The following is a 19,904-nucleotide window of genomic DNA, read 5'->3' on the forward strand; positions in this document are numbered from 1 at the left end:
ATTTTGGGCTGTTGCTTAAAATCTACAGAGTGACAGACATAGTCAATTCTGCAGTCTCCAAGATATGTACTCAGAAACTCAGTGGCACCACACCCCTGTTGGAAGTAATCATGATCAACATGTTGGAAATGAGTTCTTTGGGACTACTAGAAGCCATTACAAGCAGTGCTTACCACCACCTTCATCATCAACAGATCAGTGAGTTTTTAGCCCTGCCTGCTTCTCATCTTCTTGATCAGATTTGCCTGAAACAAGAGGAACCATTGGTTTCACATGAACAGCAAGAAGAGAAGCAAGTAGAACAGACAAAGACTGACAAGTGGCATGCTCTGGAATTGATGTATGTCCATTCTAGTGACTTGTATAAAGAAGTTGGTGCTCAACTCAGAACAGGGACTCATAATTCTGCCTGGGAGGTGCTTTTACAAGATGCATCATGGGCTGGACTCCATAAAACCTACCACAACACCATCCACACTACTGACCCTCTCCCTGCAACTCCCTTCATCCCTGTCCCTCTCGATCAGCTTAGGTTTTACCTTGGAGGGCAGACCCCTGTCCCCACCAATCATGTCCTTTATCAACATGCATGCTTCCAGTGTCATTACATGGGACATTGGTCATGCTGCAATGGACATGGCTCCCACTTTACTCCAGCCCTTGAGGAGCCATTGTCTCCATTGCCATTGTCGCCCATCGCTTCATGCACTTGTTCCTGTGTCTATACTACCTGCTGACCCCTTTCCACCCACTCCACTAATGTGCCTGGCCCATCCTCAAGGGTCTGAGGACCTTAGAGGGGGGGTGATGTTATGCCCACATCAGGGGTCTTTCCTTTTTTGGCTTCTTGCAGTCATGTGCATCACATGCCTTGTCATGTCTCTCATACTCATTGCCATCCTAGGGGCTCATTTACTGCAGGGCTCCTTTGGATCTCCCACAGTCATGGTATTTCCAATACCAGTCAAGACCGCACCTCTGCTCTGATCTGGTATTCCACTGCCCTCTCTGATGGATGACATGTTTCTTTCTTGTTCCAGTGACTCGCCTTTGACTCATTTATATTGCTTACTTGTTGTACTATATTTCTGGTGTCTGGCTCCTTGCTGCACATTGATTGCACAGCCAGTATAGCCTTCGTCTCCTTGCCAATCCCCATCATATGACACCATATGACTCATTCTGACTTATCTATTTGACTGATGCTTTTGTTGATTACTGCAGATATGTGTCATGACATGTCCTGTCATGACTGGTATGGTACTTGTACTTAGGGGTATATAAACCCATGTACTTTACCTTGTATCCTCAGTTTTTCAATAGCTTGCAACTCAGCTTCATTCCTTTGCTTTCATCCTTGTTTCCTCCTCTGTGTGATCTCAGAAGAACTCACCAGAAGGAGCGAACCTTTGCCAGACCTCAGTGATAACTGAGCCATAGGGGTTATGACACATTTGGCCTGTAGACTCCCCCTCACACACTTTGTGCCTATTCCATTTGAAGAAGTCACTGTGCTCAGGCATAACAAATGGAGCTGCTGCTCAAGCCACTTTGAGCTTCTGCAATAGGCTATCTGCTTAATCTTGGATGTCAGAGAGTGTGCTGCAAGTGGATCCTCAGACTAACCAATCCAAATCATCTTCATGAAGTTGGAATCATTCATCTGATCATACTCCATGGAGTCCCAGTATGAATCAGACACCTGGGAGCAGATGGAAAGAGATGATGCTGATGGTGAGTGAGATATAGAACCATCAGATGTGGGGGAAAGGGAGGAAGAAAGGTTTGAAGTGGAAGAGTTGGAGATCCTTGGGCACCAACACCAGGAATGGAGGCAAGCAGGGAAGAAGAAGAAGCCTGCAGTTCTGCTATCCATATGGGAGGAGATGCAGCAAGTGGACAGGAACAAGGAGTTGAGAGGGAGAAAAGTCCAGACCAAGTATAAGGTATGCTCTAAAAGTTCTGATTTGGATGCTCACAATTCAAAGCACCCTTGTAGCTAATACAAGATTGGTTGAAAAAGCCTCTCCATTCAAAGAAGCCCCACATTGCCCTTAGATCCAGTTACAAATACTCTGTGTGGGCAGTGGTTCACAAATTGTACCAAGAGCAAATACAGGAGAAGCTTGCAAAAATGAAAGTAGGAGAAGGCAATATCCATGGAAGCAAGCAGATCCAACAGTATCAGAATGCATTGATGGCTCTTATTCAGGATGACCTGATGGAGGGACAATTGGCTGCAGCTGAAGATATAGCAGAAAGGTGGAATGGGTGGGAAGGCCCTGTGCCAGAGACAAAAGCAAGGTGCAATTGTATGAGGTCAACTTCCCAGTCTTCAATTTATCCTGGTTCCCAGGAATGCAGCCAAGTATGGGTACAAGTATGTCTGAAACTTTGTGATGGAGATGTGTAGGTATTGCAGAATGTGCATAGTGTGTATGGCTGGGTGGAAAAATGAGGAGGGAACTATACAGGCACACACATGAGTCCACCATATTCTCCTCTGGGCCTCGGTAAGATTCATGCAATGACAGTATGGACTTCAATCATGAAATCATGGATGGGATCCCCTTCAATGATGTCCACACACCAGAAGGAAGCTGGCAAGAGTACCTTGGGGAAACATTTGAGGAACCAAGAACACTGCCCAAGCATGATGGTGAGTCAAGTCCCAAATGTGCTTGGAAAAAGACAGTGGCCAAAGCAATGAGGACAGGCAAGGTTGACTCTGTGAAATTGGTGAAAAATGCTGATGGAGAGATTTGGATAGGAGAAATCACAGGCCTTAGCCAGGACCAACTACAAAAAATGGTTTGTGGATTTGTGACTGCTCACTACTGTGAGTGGCCAGAGTATTTAGTGTCCTCAATCTCTGATGAGTGCTATCAGGATTAGCATGCAGAAATCCCTTGTCAGCAGTGCCATTCAAGAATTTTGGTCATCATCAAGCAGAAATGATAGCAGCCCACCATCTTCCTGAAGGATTTACCTTCAACCATGACCCAAGTCACATGTGGATGACAACAGCTACCCAGCTGCTGTCCATCTGGTGCAAGCAACAGGAATCCCATCCAAATGATGTGTTTGGACATCAGAAATGGATCAATTGATCTGGTGAGTGGCAGCCACCAGTGGATAGAACTTTGGTACCCCTCCAGGTTGTGAGGCAGTGGAAATACCAAAAGACACCTGCTCCCAAATGCAAAAAGAATCCTGGAAAGAAAAATGTCAAGGGCAAGGGTAAAGCACAGGAAGAGAGAGTGGTGGATGATAGCACAGATGATAGTGCAGATGACAGCATGGATGACAGTTTGGATGATCATGGTGAGGCTGAGGTGAGCAATGTTGGAATAGATGGTCCCTCTGCTAAAAAGGTGTCCCATGTGTGATTTTCATGCACAACAGATCAGCACTAATGCAATTCTGCTCTTCAGGTATCTGGCAGGAGTCAAAACCATGCCAAGACACCATTCCCTTCTTGTTCCCACTCAAATCCCCCACCAGCTGATGGTTCCCATGGTGAGTGGCTCCCTGCACCTCCAGCCCATGCAAAGACCCCAGTGCATCATCTGTGAAATAAAGTGCTAACTGACTATAATGGGTGGGAAAGCAACAGCCATGATTCCCATGATGAAGCTGATGAAGACACTTATTTGCCCACCCTATCCAATTCAAAGAAAATGGCAACATCCCTGAATAGTGAGCTTCCTGCTGTAACTTGTATTCACAGCAAACCCTCATCTGCACTCAGGGAACAAGTACACAACTGAACTACAGGACCACTCAGAATACACAGATGAAGATGGATAGGAGAGCATTCCTTTCACTGACCACCCAACTGAGGAGGGGTCAATGAGCAGAAAAAAAGGCAGAAAGCTGAAATCCACCCTGAAGTGCACACACCAGGCAAGTTCAGTCATGTTGAATCAGCTGTTATGGCTAACAAGTTTGCACTGTATATTAAGCAGGCTCTGTCAGAATTGAGTGAGCCAGACATGAATTGACATTGACCTGGGGCCAAATACTCATCCAAGTCCAACTGTAATGGATCCATGACTGCCAATGCAGCGTCCATGAATGTGAAACAGAGCATCCCTGGGAGCACCAGGAAATCACCTCATGTCAGAAAGGCCCCTGCAAGGCCAGATGCAGATGTTCCATCTCCTGATGCAAACAGATCACACAAGCAAACAGGCAGCAATCAGAAGTGGAAGTAGTTGTTGAATCCCTTAAACAGTCAGAGCAGAAACCTTTTTTGGAACTCATGTATGGTCTATAGAGGGCTTAGCCTAGTGTGACACATTAGGATACAAGTGTATGGCATGTATGGTAGCTCATGACACCATGGTGGTTGTGAGAGGCATCTTTGATATCAGAGAGAGGGATAGTTAAGTGGGACAGTTGAGCAGGACAATTGAGTGGAGAGCTAAGCAGGACAGGTGTACATATTGGCCATGTGGCAGTGACTGGTAGCTATCTATGTAGGGAGATATTGCTGCTCATCTCCCATGTATTGCTGTTACCCAAAATTTGGCTCCATCCACCATTGTCCAACCTTGCTTCCCACAGTGTGAATGATATTCTCACCATTGTCCCTACAAGTTTAAATCTTGATTGATCATCAACCTATCAGTGAACCCATCATCATGGAATATGTCCACCAAACAGTCCCACCAAGTTTGTTTCTGTCATCAAGGTGAGGATGTCTTCATTGTTGGATCCAGTGACCTAAGCCATCCACAGCTAGTGTAAGACCAATTGAGCCAAGGCAATGTAGCTCCTGTGTGAAGCAGTCCAAAAATCTGGAGGAGACACTAGTACAACTGCATGAGTTGCAAGAGCCAACCCCTCCACCAATTGTCTCAAGTGGAAGGGTGGATATGGTGGGGTTGAACATGGATATTGTTGCCAGTGAGTGAACATGGTTTCTCTCCAAGCTAAACAACAAACATTCTTTTGCTATAGATTCATGTAAAAGCTTGCTGGATCTGTTCCTGCAGGAAAGGGAGCCAACCACTCTGGCAGAGGGCAGAATTGCAGCCAGTGAGTTGGCACAATTGCCCTTCAAGCTAACAAACAAACTAATTTTCAAGTAATAGATCCACATGACAACTTGATGAATTGGTTCCTGAATGAATGGGAACTAACTGCTCCCCCAGCAGATGGTATGAACATGGATCTACTCAAGCAATTGCTGAATGCACAGGAACCATTGGAACCACCAGTCATGCATGAGAAATTAAACAGGATGGACAGGTCTTCAACACCTGCACAAGACATTACTATGCAGGTCAATTTTCTGGCAGATTTGCGGAATGTGTGGGAACCATCTCCTCTGCCCATCACCCATGAATCATCAAATCTGAGGGACTGATCTCCTTGACCCAATTCTCCAACTAACCTGCTTGCTCAATTGCAGGATATGAGGGAACCAACACCTCTCCCACTCATTTCAAATGTACCCATCAAATCTTTTGACTTGGCAGAGGATGAGGACAATGGTGCAAACCATTTGACTTTTGGCATGCCCAAATGATCAGAGATGAGGGATCTTTTCAAAGAAATATGCAATGGTGAGCATCTATTTGGTTCTATTCATGTGATCAGTGATATCCATTGATTATGTAGGTGAACTTCCATCCACACAGCAATCTCTTCAAATGGAACAATGGGGATTGGCACCTGTTCCATGTTGCAATCAGAGTATGGGCATGAGCTTAATCTGATGCACCTTTGATATTGATAATTTTAGTCCTGCATGCCTTACATGCTGCAGTATCTCACTACCATGGAAACACCACTCCCAGTGACACGCTGTTCAATCCCACCCTTGATAGGCACCTTGTGCAGGCTGTGAATGCCATTGTGAGAGAATTGGGCACAGCTGCAAGGGACCAGTATGGTGCAATCCCTCAGGGCCTTTGACTCATCAATATGCTCAATTTGATGGAAGTCATTCATTATCCACATTCTGCCTTTGAAAATTGTCCTGAGCCATTCATCACCAGCCAATCACACCCATCTCACCAGTCTGTGGTAGAGATGGGTATCCTCTACTTGGCATGCCAGATCAAGGTGGCCTCTGTACATCTGAAGCAGACTGCTGATATCATGGGATGGCCTGCACATTGGTTTGCAAACCTAGCAATGGACTTGGAAGGTTGTACATCAATTTCTCACAATGTGGGACTGATACATAATTCCTTTGGAATCAGCTTAATAGCTTGATTCTTGTGATGGTGTTGCATGCCAGTTATACTCCTCCCTTCCCAGCATGCTACCATGCATACCTCAGACACCAAGATGATGAGGTTAGCATCCACAATCAAATGCAGCTAATACCCCTTAGTGCATTTTGCATAATCAACAATGTCAGTGCCATTGTCCTGCATTGGACCCCACATGCAGCTGATCCCAATTCTGGCTTTGCAGTCCCTTTGTGGCTATATTGTTCCAAGGAATACACAGTGGATTCCCAAAGATTGCAAGACAAGGGATTGTTTTCCACAGCCTGGGATTTTTTTAAGGTATGCCACTTATTCTTGTCACTGCAAATAGTTGATGATGGCCCAGGGCTTATGGCCATTGCCTGAGGCACCAATCACAGACTGCCTCAATGGCTATATTGAGGAGCAGGTAAACTACTGCATCAAAAATATTTAGAAATATGCTGATGTTGTCAACAGTCAGGGTTGACAAATTGACCATTTCTATGCTAGGTGGTGGGCATTGCATGGGTTGTTGGGCATGCCACTTCAATAGTTTACATGTTTTTGACTGTGGAGTTGGTTGTATATACATTGCTGTGAATGTCAATCATTTATGAGATATACTGCCCATTCACATGATGTCTGAACCCCTGCCCATCTGCACAATGTCTATCAATCCACCCATCTGCATGATGGCCTGAGTAGGTTTACTTTTTTTGCAGTTTATGATGCACACCCTGTAGCTCTGAATACCCACCCAATCTATGATGTCACAGCACCCACCCATTTGCAAAATCTTGGCAACACCACCCATCCAAAGTTCAAGAGCCAGCATATCCTAATAAAATACAAGATCTGCATTGCCTACTAAATCTTACATTAAATTTGGCAGCTTCAAATTAACAGTTCTCCAGTTGCAACTGGTCTAGGTAGCAGGTCATCCATCCATGGTGATTGACACATGGGAACATGCACCAACTGATGTACATTGGCATGCATGTTGTATGCCAGGCATGCTCTGTCACCATCTACAGCTCCCACCCCATGCTCCAATGCTGAACCTGACAATGCAATGATCGTCCCTGGGTTGTAGTGCAGCTGCAGATTCAATGTTGGAATGACAAAGTCCAAGGGCAGGTAGTCACCCATGGTTATCAGCATGTCATACCATGGATCCCATCCATTGATATCCCTGTGGTAACAAGTTGCCTGATTCACCATCACAGAGATGCTGCTATATGTGGAGCTCCATATTGGCAGTATGGAGCTCATATCCAAATCTGCCCACTGTTCTGCCTGTTCACCAAGGTGGATCAATGCTTCCCTGCCATCTGCATACATTCATGGATGGATGACATGCAGGATTGCAGATAACAGGGCATTGGTGTCAGACATTTGGTCAACCCATTCCCTTGTAGAAGTGTTTTCTGTCCTGGATTTGAGCAGCTGTGAGGCTTCTGGGAAGCCATTTTGGGGCTTCAAGACAGACGAGTGCTTTATTCACAAGGCAAGAAATGATCACCCACCCCATGACCCTGTTGAAACCATGTGGGTGACAGGTTGATGGCACCATTCAACTCAGCATTATTGCAGAAATATGACTTGTCCATCCACCATGCCTGTGGGGAAGCCTTTATGCTCTCCCACAGTGGTTCCCTCAGAAGATGAAGGCAGTTCCATACATTGGCCTGCCATTCCATTAAGTCAGTAGAATATGAGATTCTGCATTCCCTTTCCCTTCTTTTTGGGCTGAGAGCATCCAGCAAATACCAAATGTGGATGGTGTTTGAGTCAGTCACCAAAATGGATGGCTCAGTCACTTCTGCATATCTTTCAGCAGCTTCTGCATTGCAGGTTTTTCCACCCCAATTTTTCCTGACATTGACTGTGGAAAGATGAAAACTTCCATCACACCATTATGATGGACATACTTGGGTGACAATATGCCTGTGAGATTACTGATGATATGTGATCCACTTCACATAACACCAGAAATGGAATCAATATATCTGGAAGGGTGTGAGGTCCACTGAATACCTCCTCTTGAAATCTGGCTTTCATGTATGACACAATGCAGTCTGTTAGTTCCATTTGCCATCCATGGGGGGTTTTAGATGTGTCTTGCATAGTATTCATGCTTGGGGTGGATGATATTGGAGTTGTATAGTGGGCAAGCTGCTTGCAGCTTGTTGGACAATTACAGCATGTTGGGACACTACACATGCTATTGGTGTTGGGCCCATCTTATGTGGTGACAGGCGTGGATCTTACTAGACAGACCCATCCATGTTTTATGGCAATATAAAAGATATTACTGAAGGGCCTGTCCATATGTTATGACCATATAAATAATACTGCTAAAGGGCCCATCCTTATGTTGTGACTGCATAAATGATACTGCTAAAGGGCCCATCCTTATGTTGTGACTGCATAAATGATACTGCTGAAGGGCCCTTCCATATGTTGTGACACTATAAATGATATTACTGATGGGCCCATCTTTATGTTGTGACAGGGGTCCATCTTACTAGACAGGCCCATCTATGTGTTGTGACACTGTAAATGATATTACTGACAGGCCCATCTTTATGTTGTGACAGGCATACATGTTGCTATTGACAGGCCCATCCATGTGTTGTGACCATGTAATTGATATTACTGACAGGCCTGTCTTGTGTTGTGACAGGGGTGTATTTTACTAGATGGGCCCATCCATCTGTTGTGACAATGTAATTGATAATACTGACTGGCCCATCTTTATGTTGTGACATGGGTGCATCTTACTAGATGGGCCCATCCATGTGTTGTGACCCTGTAAATGATATATATTGAAGGGCCTGTCTTTATGTTGTGACAGGTACATCTTACTATGGACAGGCCTGCCCATGTGTTGTGATGGTATAAATGGTATTATGGAAGGGCCTGTCCATATGTTGTGACAGGGATGCATCTTACTAGATGGGCCTGTCTATGTGTTGTGATGCTGTCAATGATATTACTGACAGGCCCATCCTTATGTTGTGACAGGTGTACATCTTGCTATGGATGGGCCCATCTATATGTTGTGACAGGGATATATTATCCCAAAGATGGGCCCTTCCATATGTTGCCAACTCTGTAATCTATCATAGAGGGACCCCTCTTTATGTTCTGACCCCATAAAGCATATGACAGGTGGGCCTGTCCATATGTTGTGACCTTCTTCATGATACAATGGGCAGGCCTGTCCTGATATTGTGACTGGGGTCCACCCTACCATGGACAGGCCTGTCCATGTCTTACAGTAGCTCATCATCTTACTTGGTCATGGGCCTGTCTATATGTTGCAGCATCCTTACCCTCCACAGGCCCTCCCATATGTTGTGGAATTGTGCTTATGGACCTGTACATATGTTGCTCTCACTATAGGCCCTCAGGCCTGTCCATGTGTCATCACTAATCTATTTAGATGGGCCCATTGCAGGGTCTATATAAGTGTTGGCATTTTGGCATGCAGGCTACCTATATGTTGTGACTAAATGGACCACATGGGGTCACTATGCTCACTTTGACAGCCATGAGATCATTTCCAAGCCTCACACACACAATTTCCACCATGCATCTGGACATTGACCATGCCAATGAATGTGTGTACAGTACCACTGGCCATGTGATTTCCATTGTCACACCTGCATGGGGTATCCCAGTGTCACTTCCCTTCCTCAAGGCAGCTTGTTGTATGACACAAGAAGTCATTGCAGGCCCATCACAAAGGTGTCCATATCATTCAGCAGATTACCATCCTTCCAAAGTCATCAACCACATCCTATACAAATTCAACAGCCTTGTCCAGTCCCACATTCATAAAATCCTAGTCATTATCAAGCTGCTCCTTATAGATGAGGACTACTATGCTTGTGTTGGAGGCCATGAGGTCATTTCCAACCTCATGAAAGTGGCCAGCCTCTCGTACACATGGTTTCCACCATCCATCTGGACATTGACTGTGCTGATGAATATGTGTGCAATACCACAGCCCATGCCTTTTCTGTTGTCACACCTGCACTGGGCATTGCAATGTTGCTTCCCTTCGTCAAGGCCATTTGTCATAGCCAGAAGTTGCAGCAGGCTTGTCATGCAGGTGTCCATATTGTTCAGCAGATTGCCATCATGATGGGCTGCACCATCCTTCCTCACCTGTGCAGCCTCATCAGCCGTGTTGCTCATGGGCTCACAGATGAACAGCAGAAAGTGCAGACAGTAACTGTGCTTGCTACTGCTGCCCTAGCTGAAGTGGCTGCACCCTATGGAATTGAGTCTTCTGATGAGGTTCTATGGCCACTGTGGCTCAGTATTCACCAGCATCGCAGAAGGGAACTTGCTGCCTTCTTGAAGGTGATTGGTTTCATCATTCCTCTCATGGACCCAGAATATGCTTCATACTACATGAAGGAGGTCACAGTCATCTTGATCCATGAATTCCAGATGTTGGATGAAGAGATGAAGAAGATTGTCTTGAAGGTCATTAATCAATGTGCTGCCACCAATGGTGTAACTGCTCAATACATTAAGCAGGATGTTCTTCCAGACTTCTTCAAGTCATTCTGGGTCCATTGCATGGTGCTGGACAGGCAAAACTATCATCAAATGGATGAAAAGAGCTGGGGTCTCCAAGATCACAGGGAGGATCATGAATGAGTTGAAAGATGAAGCAGAGCCATACCATAAAATGGTCATGGAGACTATCATGAAAGTCATTGCCACTCTTGGTGACTCTGATATTGACAAATGTTTGGAGGTCTGTCTGGTCAATGGCATCACATGCTCCTTCCAGGAGCAGACTATGGAAGGCCAAGTCATGCTGGACAGGTTCAGCACTGTTGTTGACACTCTAGGTATCTGTGTCAAACTGTACCTTACACAGATCGTCTCTACTATCCTCTGGCAGCATTGAACAACAAAAGCACCAAAGTTTGTCAACAGACCACTGATCTCACCACATGACTCACTATCATCATCATCAAGCAATGTGACAAGGACCAGCTTTTGAGCAAGCTTGGACTTGTCTTGTTCAAACAACTTGGAGAAGAGTACCCTGGCATGCTCGGTAGTATCATTGCCACTGAGGGTGCTATTGCAAATGTGGTCAGTATGACACAAATGAACCTCCCCTCCCCCCCCTGGTGAAGGATCTTTGCAAGTATTTATTACCTCTTGATTACTCAACATCTGACCTGACATATAGTTCCTTGAATGACCCCCATTCTTCATAGCCATCACAAGAAGGCCCAAGAGGCATCTATGAACTTGATTGGTCATATCATGGATTGTGGTGCCAAGTTCATTCCAGCCTGAGAAGGATGGGTATCTGCTTTGAGTCATTGGATCTCTTGAAAGCCCACAAGAAAGCCATTTGTCACACTGCTGGGGACTCATTCAGATACATCACAAAGAGCTTGGGTCCTCAAGATGTGCTGCTCTTGCTTCCAGTTCTCCTGTGTGCAGTACAGTTGTGATTGCCATCTGGGCATGAGCCCTCAATAAATACAGGACAGCTGAGTCAAACATCCATGCTGGACATCTCAACACACTGATCACCCCATGTATGTGCATGGAAATGGAAATGGCAATGCCTTGTCAGTGCTGAATGACCCATGCATATATGTATTTAATATCTCCATGTGAGCCCCTTCTGCTTCACCCCAAGCTTGAGGGCCTCTGCCCCATGATCAACTGAATTATGAATTACAAGATGGAGACACCATAGTGGCAGCACTGGTTGTACATATGTTTGCTATCCATTTCATCCATGTAATGTGTGTAGTGTGCTATGCATCCCTGTAGTTGTGTGGGCCTGTGGTGTGGCTGCAACTAGTTACCTGACTTGAACCCTTCAGGCATGACCTCTTCTCTGGCCTTCAGCGCTCAGTGCCCAGCTGTGACACAGCTCCTTCTAAACCCCTGGCTCATCCCAGAAAATATATCTGACCTGATGGGTTGAAATCAAGAGTCAAAGAAGGCTCTGGTGGTGTTGCAGTCACCACAGAAGAAGTCAAGTTGGAAGAGGCAGACCCCCACAGTCAACACTGGCAATGCTGCAGCCATGTCTCTGAAGGACATCAACCAGCTGAAAGAGCAGGGGAAGCAGATGCACCTCAAGGCAGCAAGAATGAGAACTGCCTATGCTGCATATGTCTTCCAAGGTTGAGAGTGGCTCAGCAGCTTCACTGCCTCTGGAATGGAGAGCCAGCCTGAGGATGCTGGCCCAGCCCTGACTCCCATGGCACCCATGGCACCCAACGACCTGTACAGCAACCCAGAGTTCAGAACAGCCTTTGAGAGCACACCAAACAGCTGCTCTGACAAGGCATTGGCCTTGTACATGATGTGGAAGGGATTCCATGAGAATTTAGGCAAGAGCACTGTGGAGAGCATCAGGGCAGCATTCAAAGATGTTTGGGCAAATGCATAAGCATTCCTTCATCCCAGTGTTCAGACAGCCAGCAGGTGTGCAGACCACTGACTGGCCATTGGTGGATACCATGCCATTGCCATCTAACAGGGATGGAAATACCTTTCAAGGCAAGTGGGGGTTCAATGAGGCAAGGCAGCACTGTGAGGGGAACCTGGCAGAATCAGCTGATGTTCAAGATGTCCTGACTTTGATCAAGCACAAGGCAAGTGCAGAAGCAGGCAATCACAAGCACTCATTGCCCATCACACAGGATCACTTGGTTCAGATGCTGCAGTGGGCATGCATGGTGTGCCCTGACCTTGATTTTGCCTTGAGTGTCCTTCAAATGACTTTCAGCACACCTGGCAGTGGGCCCACACAACAACCACTGTCAGAACTACTCAGTCTCAAGGTGTGGACACTGGTGACATGCCACCTTGAGCAACTTGCATTTGCATGCACAGCATGGACACTATGGACAAGGTCAGTGAGGTGACTCCATTGTGGAGTGTATTGTGTGACCCCCATCTGAGAGATACACATGGTCACACAGCTGCTATGAGCCGATCTGACTCAAGCAGAGGCACATCACAATCAACTGCATGATGGTGGACTGCACACTGGAAAAGTACCTTGGAAATGAGCCACTGATGCTGTCCAACAGGTCTGTCTACTTCAAGGTCTACCTAGCAAATCGAAAGGGGTGGCAGTGCAAGGTTGACAAGGGGATGACCAAGGCTGATCTGCACAGTGAGTCCACCATTAGCCTGATTGCCTTGTTGGCAATGCACACAATGAGGCTGTGAGCAAGCTGATGTCAAACCAAGCATGCATTTCCCTGCAGGCAACTGGTATAAAATCTTCCCCCAGCCTGAGCTCCCAGGAGCCAACTGCTTCCTGTGGCTGCCACTCTGAGTACACTGGCTTGAATGTGTCCACTACCAACAACCACTTGACCCTGATGACAATGTCTTCCCTGCAATGGGGGCTAATGGTGTTGTACAGCCCTGTGAGCCAATCTCACATGATGCCATGCAACAGTGGATCAATGAAGCAACAACTGGTGCAGGAATTCAAGGCTCCTTCTTGACCCATTGCTTTCAATGGGGTGGAGCATAGTACAGGTTTATGCTGGCCCCTGTTGGCGAGCACTGGTCCCTCAAAAAAGTCCACTGGTGGGGGGGCTGGGCTGAGGGGGAGCATGTAAGTTCTGAGTTTGAGTGTCCCATCATTCATAGTGTTGACCTGGATGCTTCACACCTGGTACTGTACTACCAACCTGCTCTGATGTGGCCTCCAGCATAACACCCTCATCTGATACCTCCTAGATGAGCTTTACTGTTACAAGACAGACTACAGTGATGTGCTTGCTCCAATTGTACAGGATGTGCAGGATTCTCTGGTAGGTGAATCTGCCCTCATGCAACCTGTCACTGCAGAGGAGGTCTGCACAGCCCATGCATCCACCACCTCCAATGTTTGTGGCCTGTGGACCAGGATGGGGCAGGTCAGTGAGTCCATTCACAAGCTTGCCTCAGTCATGGATCAAGCAGTAGATCTACTTGTGGCAGAACAAGGGCAAGAACCCAGCTTCATCCAGCCAGTGGGCTGTCACCACTACTGGTGATGCATCTACTACAGCAGGTCTTCAGCCAAAGAACATCAACTGGGATGTTCCTCATACCAATATACTCATCAACTGGTTGCTCACCCATCCTGCAAACCAGAGAATCCTTTTTAGTGATAAGACCACAACCATCTCACCACCTTCACCTGACAAGGGGCCAGCGGGCCATAACAAGAAAGAAGTTCAAGCAATTATTGCCAAAGTCATATTCAAGAATGATCCCTACTACAAGGACATGTACATGGCAGGCCCTGCTAAGTTCCAAGTTAGCATAGGCAACCACATCACTATGGCAGTCTCCTCTTCATATTTTATCTGTGATTTTTTAATGATCATTTAGGCTGAAGGGATCATATCACAAGTGCTGTGCATGCTTTAAACAATCAGGGGAAGGCATTATGCCTGGTCATGCAAGCTATGCAAATCTCCATCATAAGTTATCAATCAATCTAGTGGGATTACAGTTGCTGATGTGTATGATTACAGAAGCTGTTCTCAACACTTTACCCTGGTATGATGATCTGCATTCCATCTGGCAGGGAAACCCCTCCTTCAACTCTGACCTGATTAATTCTGAGCCAGACAAAAATTGCAGTGAAGATTTTTTAGCCATTGTCCAAATTAAATCATCTGGTATGCAGAAGACTTCAGACTTGGGAGTGGGGTCACCTGCTGCTCCAGTGGATGAAGGTACCTCTTCAAATACTGGGACTGAGGCATGGCAATTGAGATCTGGAGGATGGTGAAGTCAATGAGAGGATGTCTCATGTTGGTGATCTAGTCATGAACAAGGGGGATGAATTTGCTGTTAGTATCTTTGATCTGGAAGGCATGGACCCTGGCTTTGGAGATGGAGAGGATGTTAACATGGACCTGGTGTCAGTTCACAGTGATCAGGTGCGTTTCTATTGGGACATCACTAATGGATCATTGTTAATGTATCAGCAGTCATATCCTCAGCCATTGACTCCTGAAGTGTGGTGTCAATTTTCCCTCCCTCACAAGTCACACACACCTTTCTCAGATAATCACTCTGCATTCCACCAATCACCATACCTTCATCCCCCCCACTTCCACTGGAAGTGTCATTTCCTCTGTGTCATCATCATCTAGCTCTTCCCACAAGGGGAAGGCTGTCACAAGGACCCTGTGGTCCTCATCATCCAAGACAACATCAACAGAGGCAAGTTCTCTCCCAGTTGCTTGCAACAAGTCTCAACTTCAAAGCCAGGTCATTGACTTGAGTCAAGAGGCTGAGTCAATACTAGCATCCTCATCTTCTGGTAAGACTACACAGTACCTGGCAAAAATGCAGTATATGCTGAAGGATCAGGAGCTCAAGTTGAGGAAGTAGCAGCTTAGGATGCAGTGGACAAAGGGAGCAGGAGCTCCAGAAGCTTGATATCGAGCTGAAGAATGCTGAAGAAAATGCCTTCATGAGGGAGGCCAAAACCCTTTGACTCAGGATTCAACTCACAGAGCTCATGAAGAGTGGTGGCAGCTCTGGCTCAACATCTTCTGACCCCACTGCTTAGGCCAGCCACCCTTTGTGATCATGTCCATTTCTTTTTTTAATCCATTGTCACATCTCAGCTCAGCTCATCATCTTCTCTGTTGTACTTGTGTCTCAGTCCCAGTGCATCACACAATCATTAAGCACATGCTTGCCCCATACTGTATTACTTCTCTGTCTCCCCCATACTGACCCCAAAACTGTATCAAGATGCAATGTAGGGTACATTTCATTTGCAGACTGCATGTCATATCATAAGTGACTTCTCCAAGGTCAGTCATAAAGCACCCAGATCCTGTGAAGACCCCTTATGCACCCTTGTTGTCAATGGGTGGGACTTAGCTGATTCCTACAGCATCACTAGCTATACTCCTTCAACTTTATATGGTGACCATTTTGGTCTGTTTACACTAGGTATGTTCATGCCCCAGATATTGGAACAGCTCATCTAACAGCCTCATTTGAAATCACTGACCTGGTGTTCCCACAGCCTCTCCTACCATGACCATGTCACTATCCTGATGGCCCAACCCCTCCTCCATTGCCCACCGACTCCAGGGCTTGACGATGCCAACCATCTCCTCCTCAAAATGGATCACCATGTTATGCAAGATGATGCAACACATTACCCAGTAAACTGTGACCTTAACATCCCTCTCATTCCAGATTTTCAAGCGCAGCTCAAGGAGACTCTGAAATTGACCCTTCAAGGCAGAAAATGTGTGCTCAACATGGGTGCAGACCTTTCAACATGATTAGCATGCATACCAGTATGAGGTAAGTATCACCTTAGAAAGATATTTGTTATATAAATTCTGATCATGAGATAGCTGCCTGCCCTTGGGTTTTTTAAAAGGAACAGCACACCATTCCTCTGTGGGATATGCACTATCTGCCCAGGTCCAGTGATCTTCAGGGATAAGGTCTCCCAGTCATGATGTGATGCAAGTACCTTGAAACACCCATGCATCATGGATGCTTCCAGGGTGACCAAGCCCATAGTCAACCATGAGAAGGTTGTGCAGCATGATAACAAGCTATGAGCAGTAAGTATTCCATTTTGTGTGCATCAGAATACACACCTGACAATTGAGTGAATACCTCAATTTTCTGCCATAGAAGCTCTCCCCAAATATTTGGGGCTTTTCGAAGAGTGGAATCAATGAGCCATCTGCAGTGAAGACTCCATTTCTCCATGCTGGACATGTCCACAATTCAGTGAAGGTACATGCTCTTTCCATATCCTCCAAGTTGTGATGGGGAATATTGACAAATGTATCATGCTGATCCAGTATTGCAACCATGGCCTGATTGGTGACATTGATCACCAATCCCACACTAACCCCAGCCCACTGGGCCACATCCTCTGGTGATGCTGCATTCCCATAATGCCCCACACAGAAAAGGAAAGTTGTGAGTTGAATGGCAACTGGCAACTGATGATTTTCAGAGCTACTATGAAATATCAGGTGGCTACTTATTTGATCAAGGATGTGATCAAAAACTTCTGGCCATACATGAAGGTGCATAAGGAACAGATGAGGGTGATGGTCAGCAAAATGGTCAAGCAGGCTGAGCTGCAATGACTGCATCAATGGTACAGCAGGCTTTTCAAGAACCCATGCATGCTCTACTTCATCCCTCAGAGCCTCAATTGCATTCAGGAGCCATCCACACTGCCTATCCCTCTCAACTGTCAAGTCTGTATCATCAGAAATGCTGGAGTTGGAATCCATCAAGATCAGAGAGATCAGAGAGATCAGAGATGGCAGAGTAACAAAGAGGATGCTCTGAGATGAATTGGAATCTCCATATGTTGTGGTTGAATTGCTATTATCACTACTATCAATTTTGCAATGCATATTTTCCAGCCCAGTCATTGCTACTTCCAAGCTAGCTTCATCAAGTTGTCTGAGGAGATTTTTGTGGAGAGATTTGCAGGGCATTGTTCTTCAAGACTTAGCTATTTAATTATTTGATATACCACTAAAACTAGTGTAATTTATTTTGAGTCTGATGGGATGCCACACCATTTGGCTTGTTGGAGTTGAAAATGTAGTGGCCAGAACATGTTTCAAGAGCCAGTGCCAGAACACAGACAGAGCGCTTCCAGAGTGCTTCCAGCACCACCCTGAGCACCACTAATATTTGACCCCAACCTGTCATGTTTGAGCTTCAGTACTCCAATGTAGCCTACCCCCACCTCCTCTAATCACATCCACAGCTTGCTCGCAGTTGTGCTCCCAACCTTCACTGCTTCCAGCTGTCAGCCCCTCCTTGCTCTCCCACCATCATGTCCTTTGTTCATCTTGTTTCTCCTTCTCCTTCTTCTCTGTTCATTTCTATGCTTCTTCTTTCCTGTTCTTTGCTTTGCCACCCTCACTTGCTCACCTGTCCTTTCATGCCTCATTTCTCATCTAACTCGTCTTGCAATTGGTGTGCCTGTTAGCATGCTCACACTTGCGCTTCCTGTCACATCCCATCCCTCATTTATGCACTTACTAGCTGCTACTGCTACCCTTTACATTCATGGCCCATCTGCATGCCCATTAATTGACACAGTTGCATGTCCCACACTGCCACTCCATCCCTTTCCCATTTTGGGCCAAGGCAGCAGGGGGTCAGAGTTAAGGTCATGTGACCCAGCATGACCCCACCTGCCACATGGGGCTGGCACTGCCACTGCACTGCTTGTATAAGTACATATCCAGTCCTTTCCTTTTAAGGCAATTCCCATGGCATCGCCACCTGCAAATTTTTCAAACTAAGTCTGTTTATTCCAGAAAATTTGCAGGTGGCTGTGCATGTGAACTGCAAATTTTGAGTCAGCCACTCAGCCACAGCAGCTTGCCCTTGGCAGTGGGGATGGCCATTCAGAGTGACTGACTACTCATGATGGCACTGGCATCATTGATTGTGCAGGATGGCACTGGGATGCAAAAGAAAAATATGTTCAATGGTGGTCAGTGGTTAGTGGAAAATGGACTTACATTCTGAACACGATCCAAGCAGAGGGTCATGCAACCTTGATGTCGATGTCGCTTAGACCCCCCAGCCTTGGCAGACCATGGTCATGGTTTGTAGCATAGTATAATATTAGTACAGTATGTGTACTGCCTGCTGTACTTATCAAATATGATGACCCAGTGGCTTGAGGTGCTCGAATTCCTGTGCAGAGATTGTGATCGCTCAGTGCTCAGTGTTCAGCACTACTCAGTGTCCAGCATGTCCAACATTCATTTAGTCATCATTCCTGCCTGGCATTGGACTGCAGGGTTGCACAGGTGTTGTTGATTGACTTGGCACCAGTGATGTCATGTCTACAGTGCTGATTCCACCACTCAGCACTCAGACCTCCATTTACAACATTTTCATGAGAGCATTGCAGCAGACCCTACAACTCTAAGTCTGTTTTTATGGTGACTGTCAACTTGCTACAGTACAGACGAGGCCATCTGGCTGGAAGAAATAGTGGGAAAGTAGACTGCTACTTTGCACACAGTGTATATACAATATGCATTCATATCAGTTCTGCATGTACCTGCATGGCAGTGCAAATTGCCTAAATGTGTACTTATGAAACACCTCACCCAGGATCCTGCCACCATAATACCATAATTCCTAGTGGGTCATCATGAGTACATGGGATCCAGGCCTTCACAAGCTTCAACATGTCCTGTCAACTGGTTTGCTAATTTCACTGGTTCAAAAATGCAAATGGGGCCAGCCTGGATGCAAAGGTGCATACTCATTTCCCATGGCAAAGTCACTTTACAGGACTTTACAATTGCTTTCCAGCACTTTTCAGCTTGAACTGGTCTGCAGCCTTGAGGCCTATTGGGTCCAGGGCACTGACATAATCACTTAGGGCAGGTTAGTGGGGTGCATGGCAGCAGGAGCCCTTACCTGCCTTTGCCCTCCATCTTTGACACTTGATGCTCTTTGATCACTGCTGTTGGTGAGTACTTGTCAGTGAGCCTATCCCAATGTTTCACCCAGTTGACAGATCACTATCACTCGAAAGTCAATTCAGTTCCATTGGATGGGTCTGGTGAGCAGCCTGTTGGCCATTCCCTTCGCTGGGCAGTTTGGCACCAGACATCATGTCTATGCAGCCATTCT

The 19,904-nt window shown here is 46.1% G+C and overlaps 4 protein-coding genes across 4 annotated transcripts; all 4 read left to right on the top strand.

The window, feature by feature from the left end:
* Nucleotides 1-1,722: 1,722 nt before the first annotated feature.
* On the top strand, nucleotides 1,723-3,810 carry F5J12DRAFT_784493 (uncharacterized protein; the record flags this gene model as incomplete). Its single annotated transcript, XM_051743036.1, has 11 exons — nucleotides 1,723-1,738; nucleotides 1,759-1,946; nucleotides 2,000-2,304; nucleotides 2,357-2,380; nucleotides 2,535-2,659; nucleotides 2,696-2,811; nucleotides 3,028-3,114; nucleotides 3,159-3,335; nucleotides 3,435-3,519; nucleotides 3,583-3,699; nucleotides 3,731-3,810. 11 exons carry the CDS (start codon nucleotides 1,723-1,725, stop codon nucleotides 3,808-3,810), a joined length of 1,320 nt encoding a protein of 439 aa, XP_051597842.1.
* An 836-nt stretch (nucleotides 3,811-4,646) lies between these two features.
* Nucleotides 4,647-6,704, top strand: F5J12DRAFT_784494 (uncharacterized protein; the record flags this gene model as incomplete). The annotated part of the gene is made up of 13 exons (XM_051743037.1): nucleotides 4,647-4,696; nucleotides 4,778-4,911; nucleotides 4,966-5,043; nucleotides 5,094-5,290; nucleotides 5,420-5,501; nucleotides 5,541-5,573; nucleotides 5,629-5,703; nucleotides 5,753-5,897; nucleotides 6,009-6,131; nucleotides 6,254-6,311; nucleotides 6,459-6,527; nucleotides 6,559-6,636; nucleotides 6,687-6,704. 13 exons carry the CDS (start codon nucleotides 4,647-4,649, stop codon nucleotides 6,702-6,704), a joined length of 1,140 nt encoding a protein of 379 aa, XP_051597843.1.
* A 3,459-nt stretch (nucleotides 6,705-10,163) lies between these two features.
* F5J12DRAFT_784496 (uncharacterized protein) lies at nucleotides 10,164-11,704 on the top strand (the record flags this gene model as incomplete). The annotated part of the gene is made up of 5 exons (XM_051743038.1): nucleotides 10,164-10,709; nucleotides 10,777-11,083; nucleotides 11,113-11,159; nucleotides 11,214-11,333; nucleotides 11,462-11,704. 5 exons carry the CDS (start codon nucleotides 10,164-10,166, stop codon nucleotides 11,702-11,704), a joined length of 1,263 nt encoding a protein of 420 aa, XP_051597844.1.
* A 1,889-nt stretch (nucleotides 11,705-13,593) lies between these two features.
* Nucleotides 13,594-13,761, top strand: F5J12DRAFT_724203 (uncharacterized protein; the record flags this gene model as incomplete). Its single annotated transcript, XM_051741517.1, has 1 exon — nucleotides 13,594-13,761. A coding segment is annotated over one exon (168 nt), but the record flags the coding sequence as incomplete, so codon positions are not given.
* Nucleotides 13,762-19,904: the final 6,143 nt, after the last annotated feature.

Source organism: Pisolithus orientalis, assembly GCF_024613125.1.
Source record: "Pisolithus orientalis strain OTSU chromosome Unknown F5J12scaffold_26, whole genome shotgun sequence".
Taxonomy (NCBI): Eukaryota; Fungi; Basidiomycota; class Agaricomycetes; order Boletales; family Pisolithaceae; genus Pisolithus; species Pisolithus orientalis.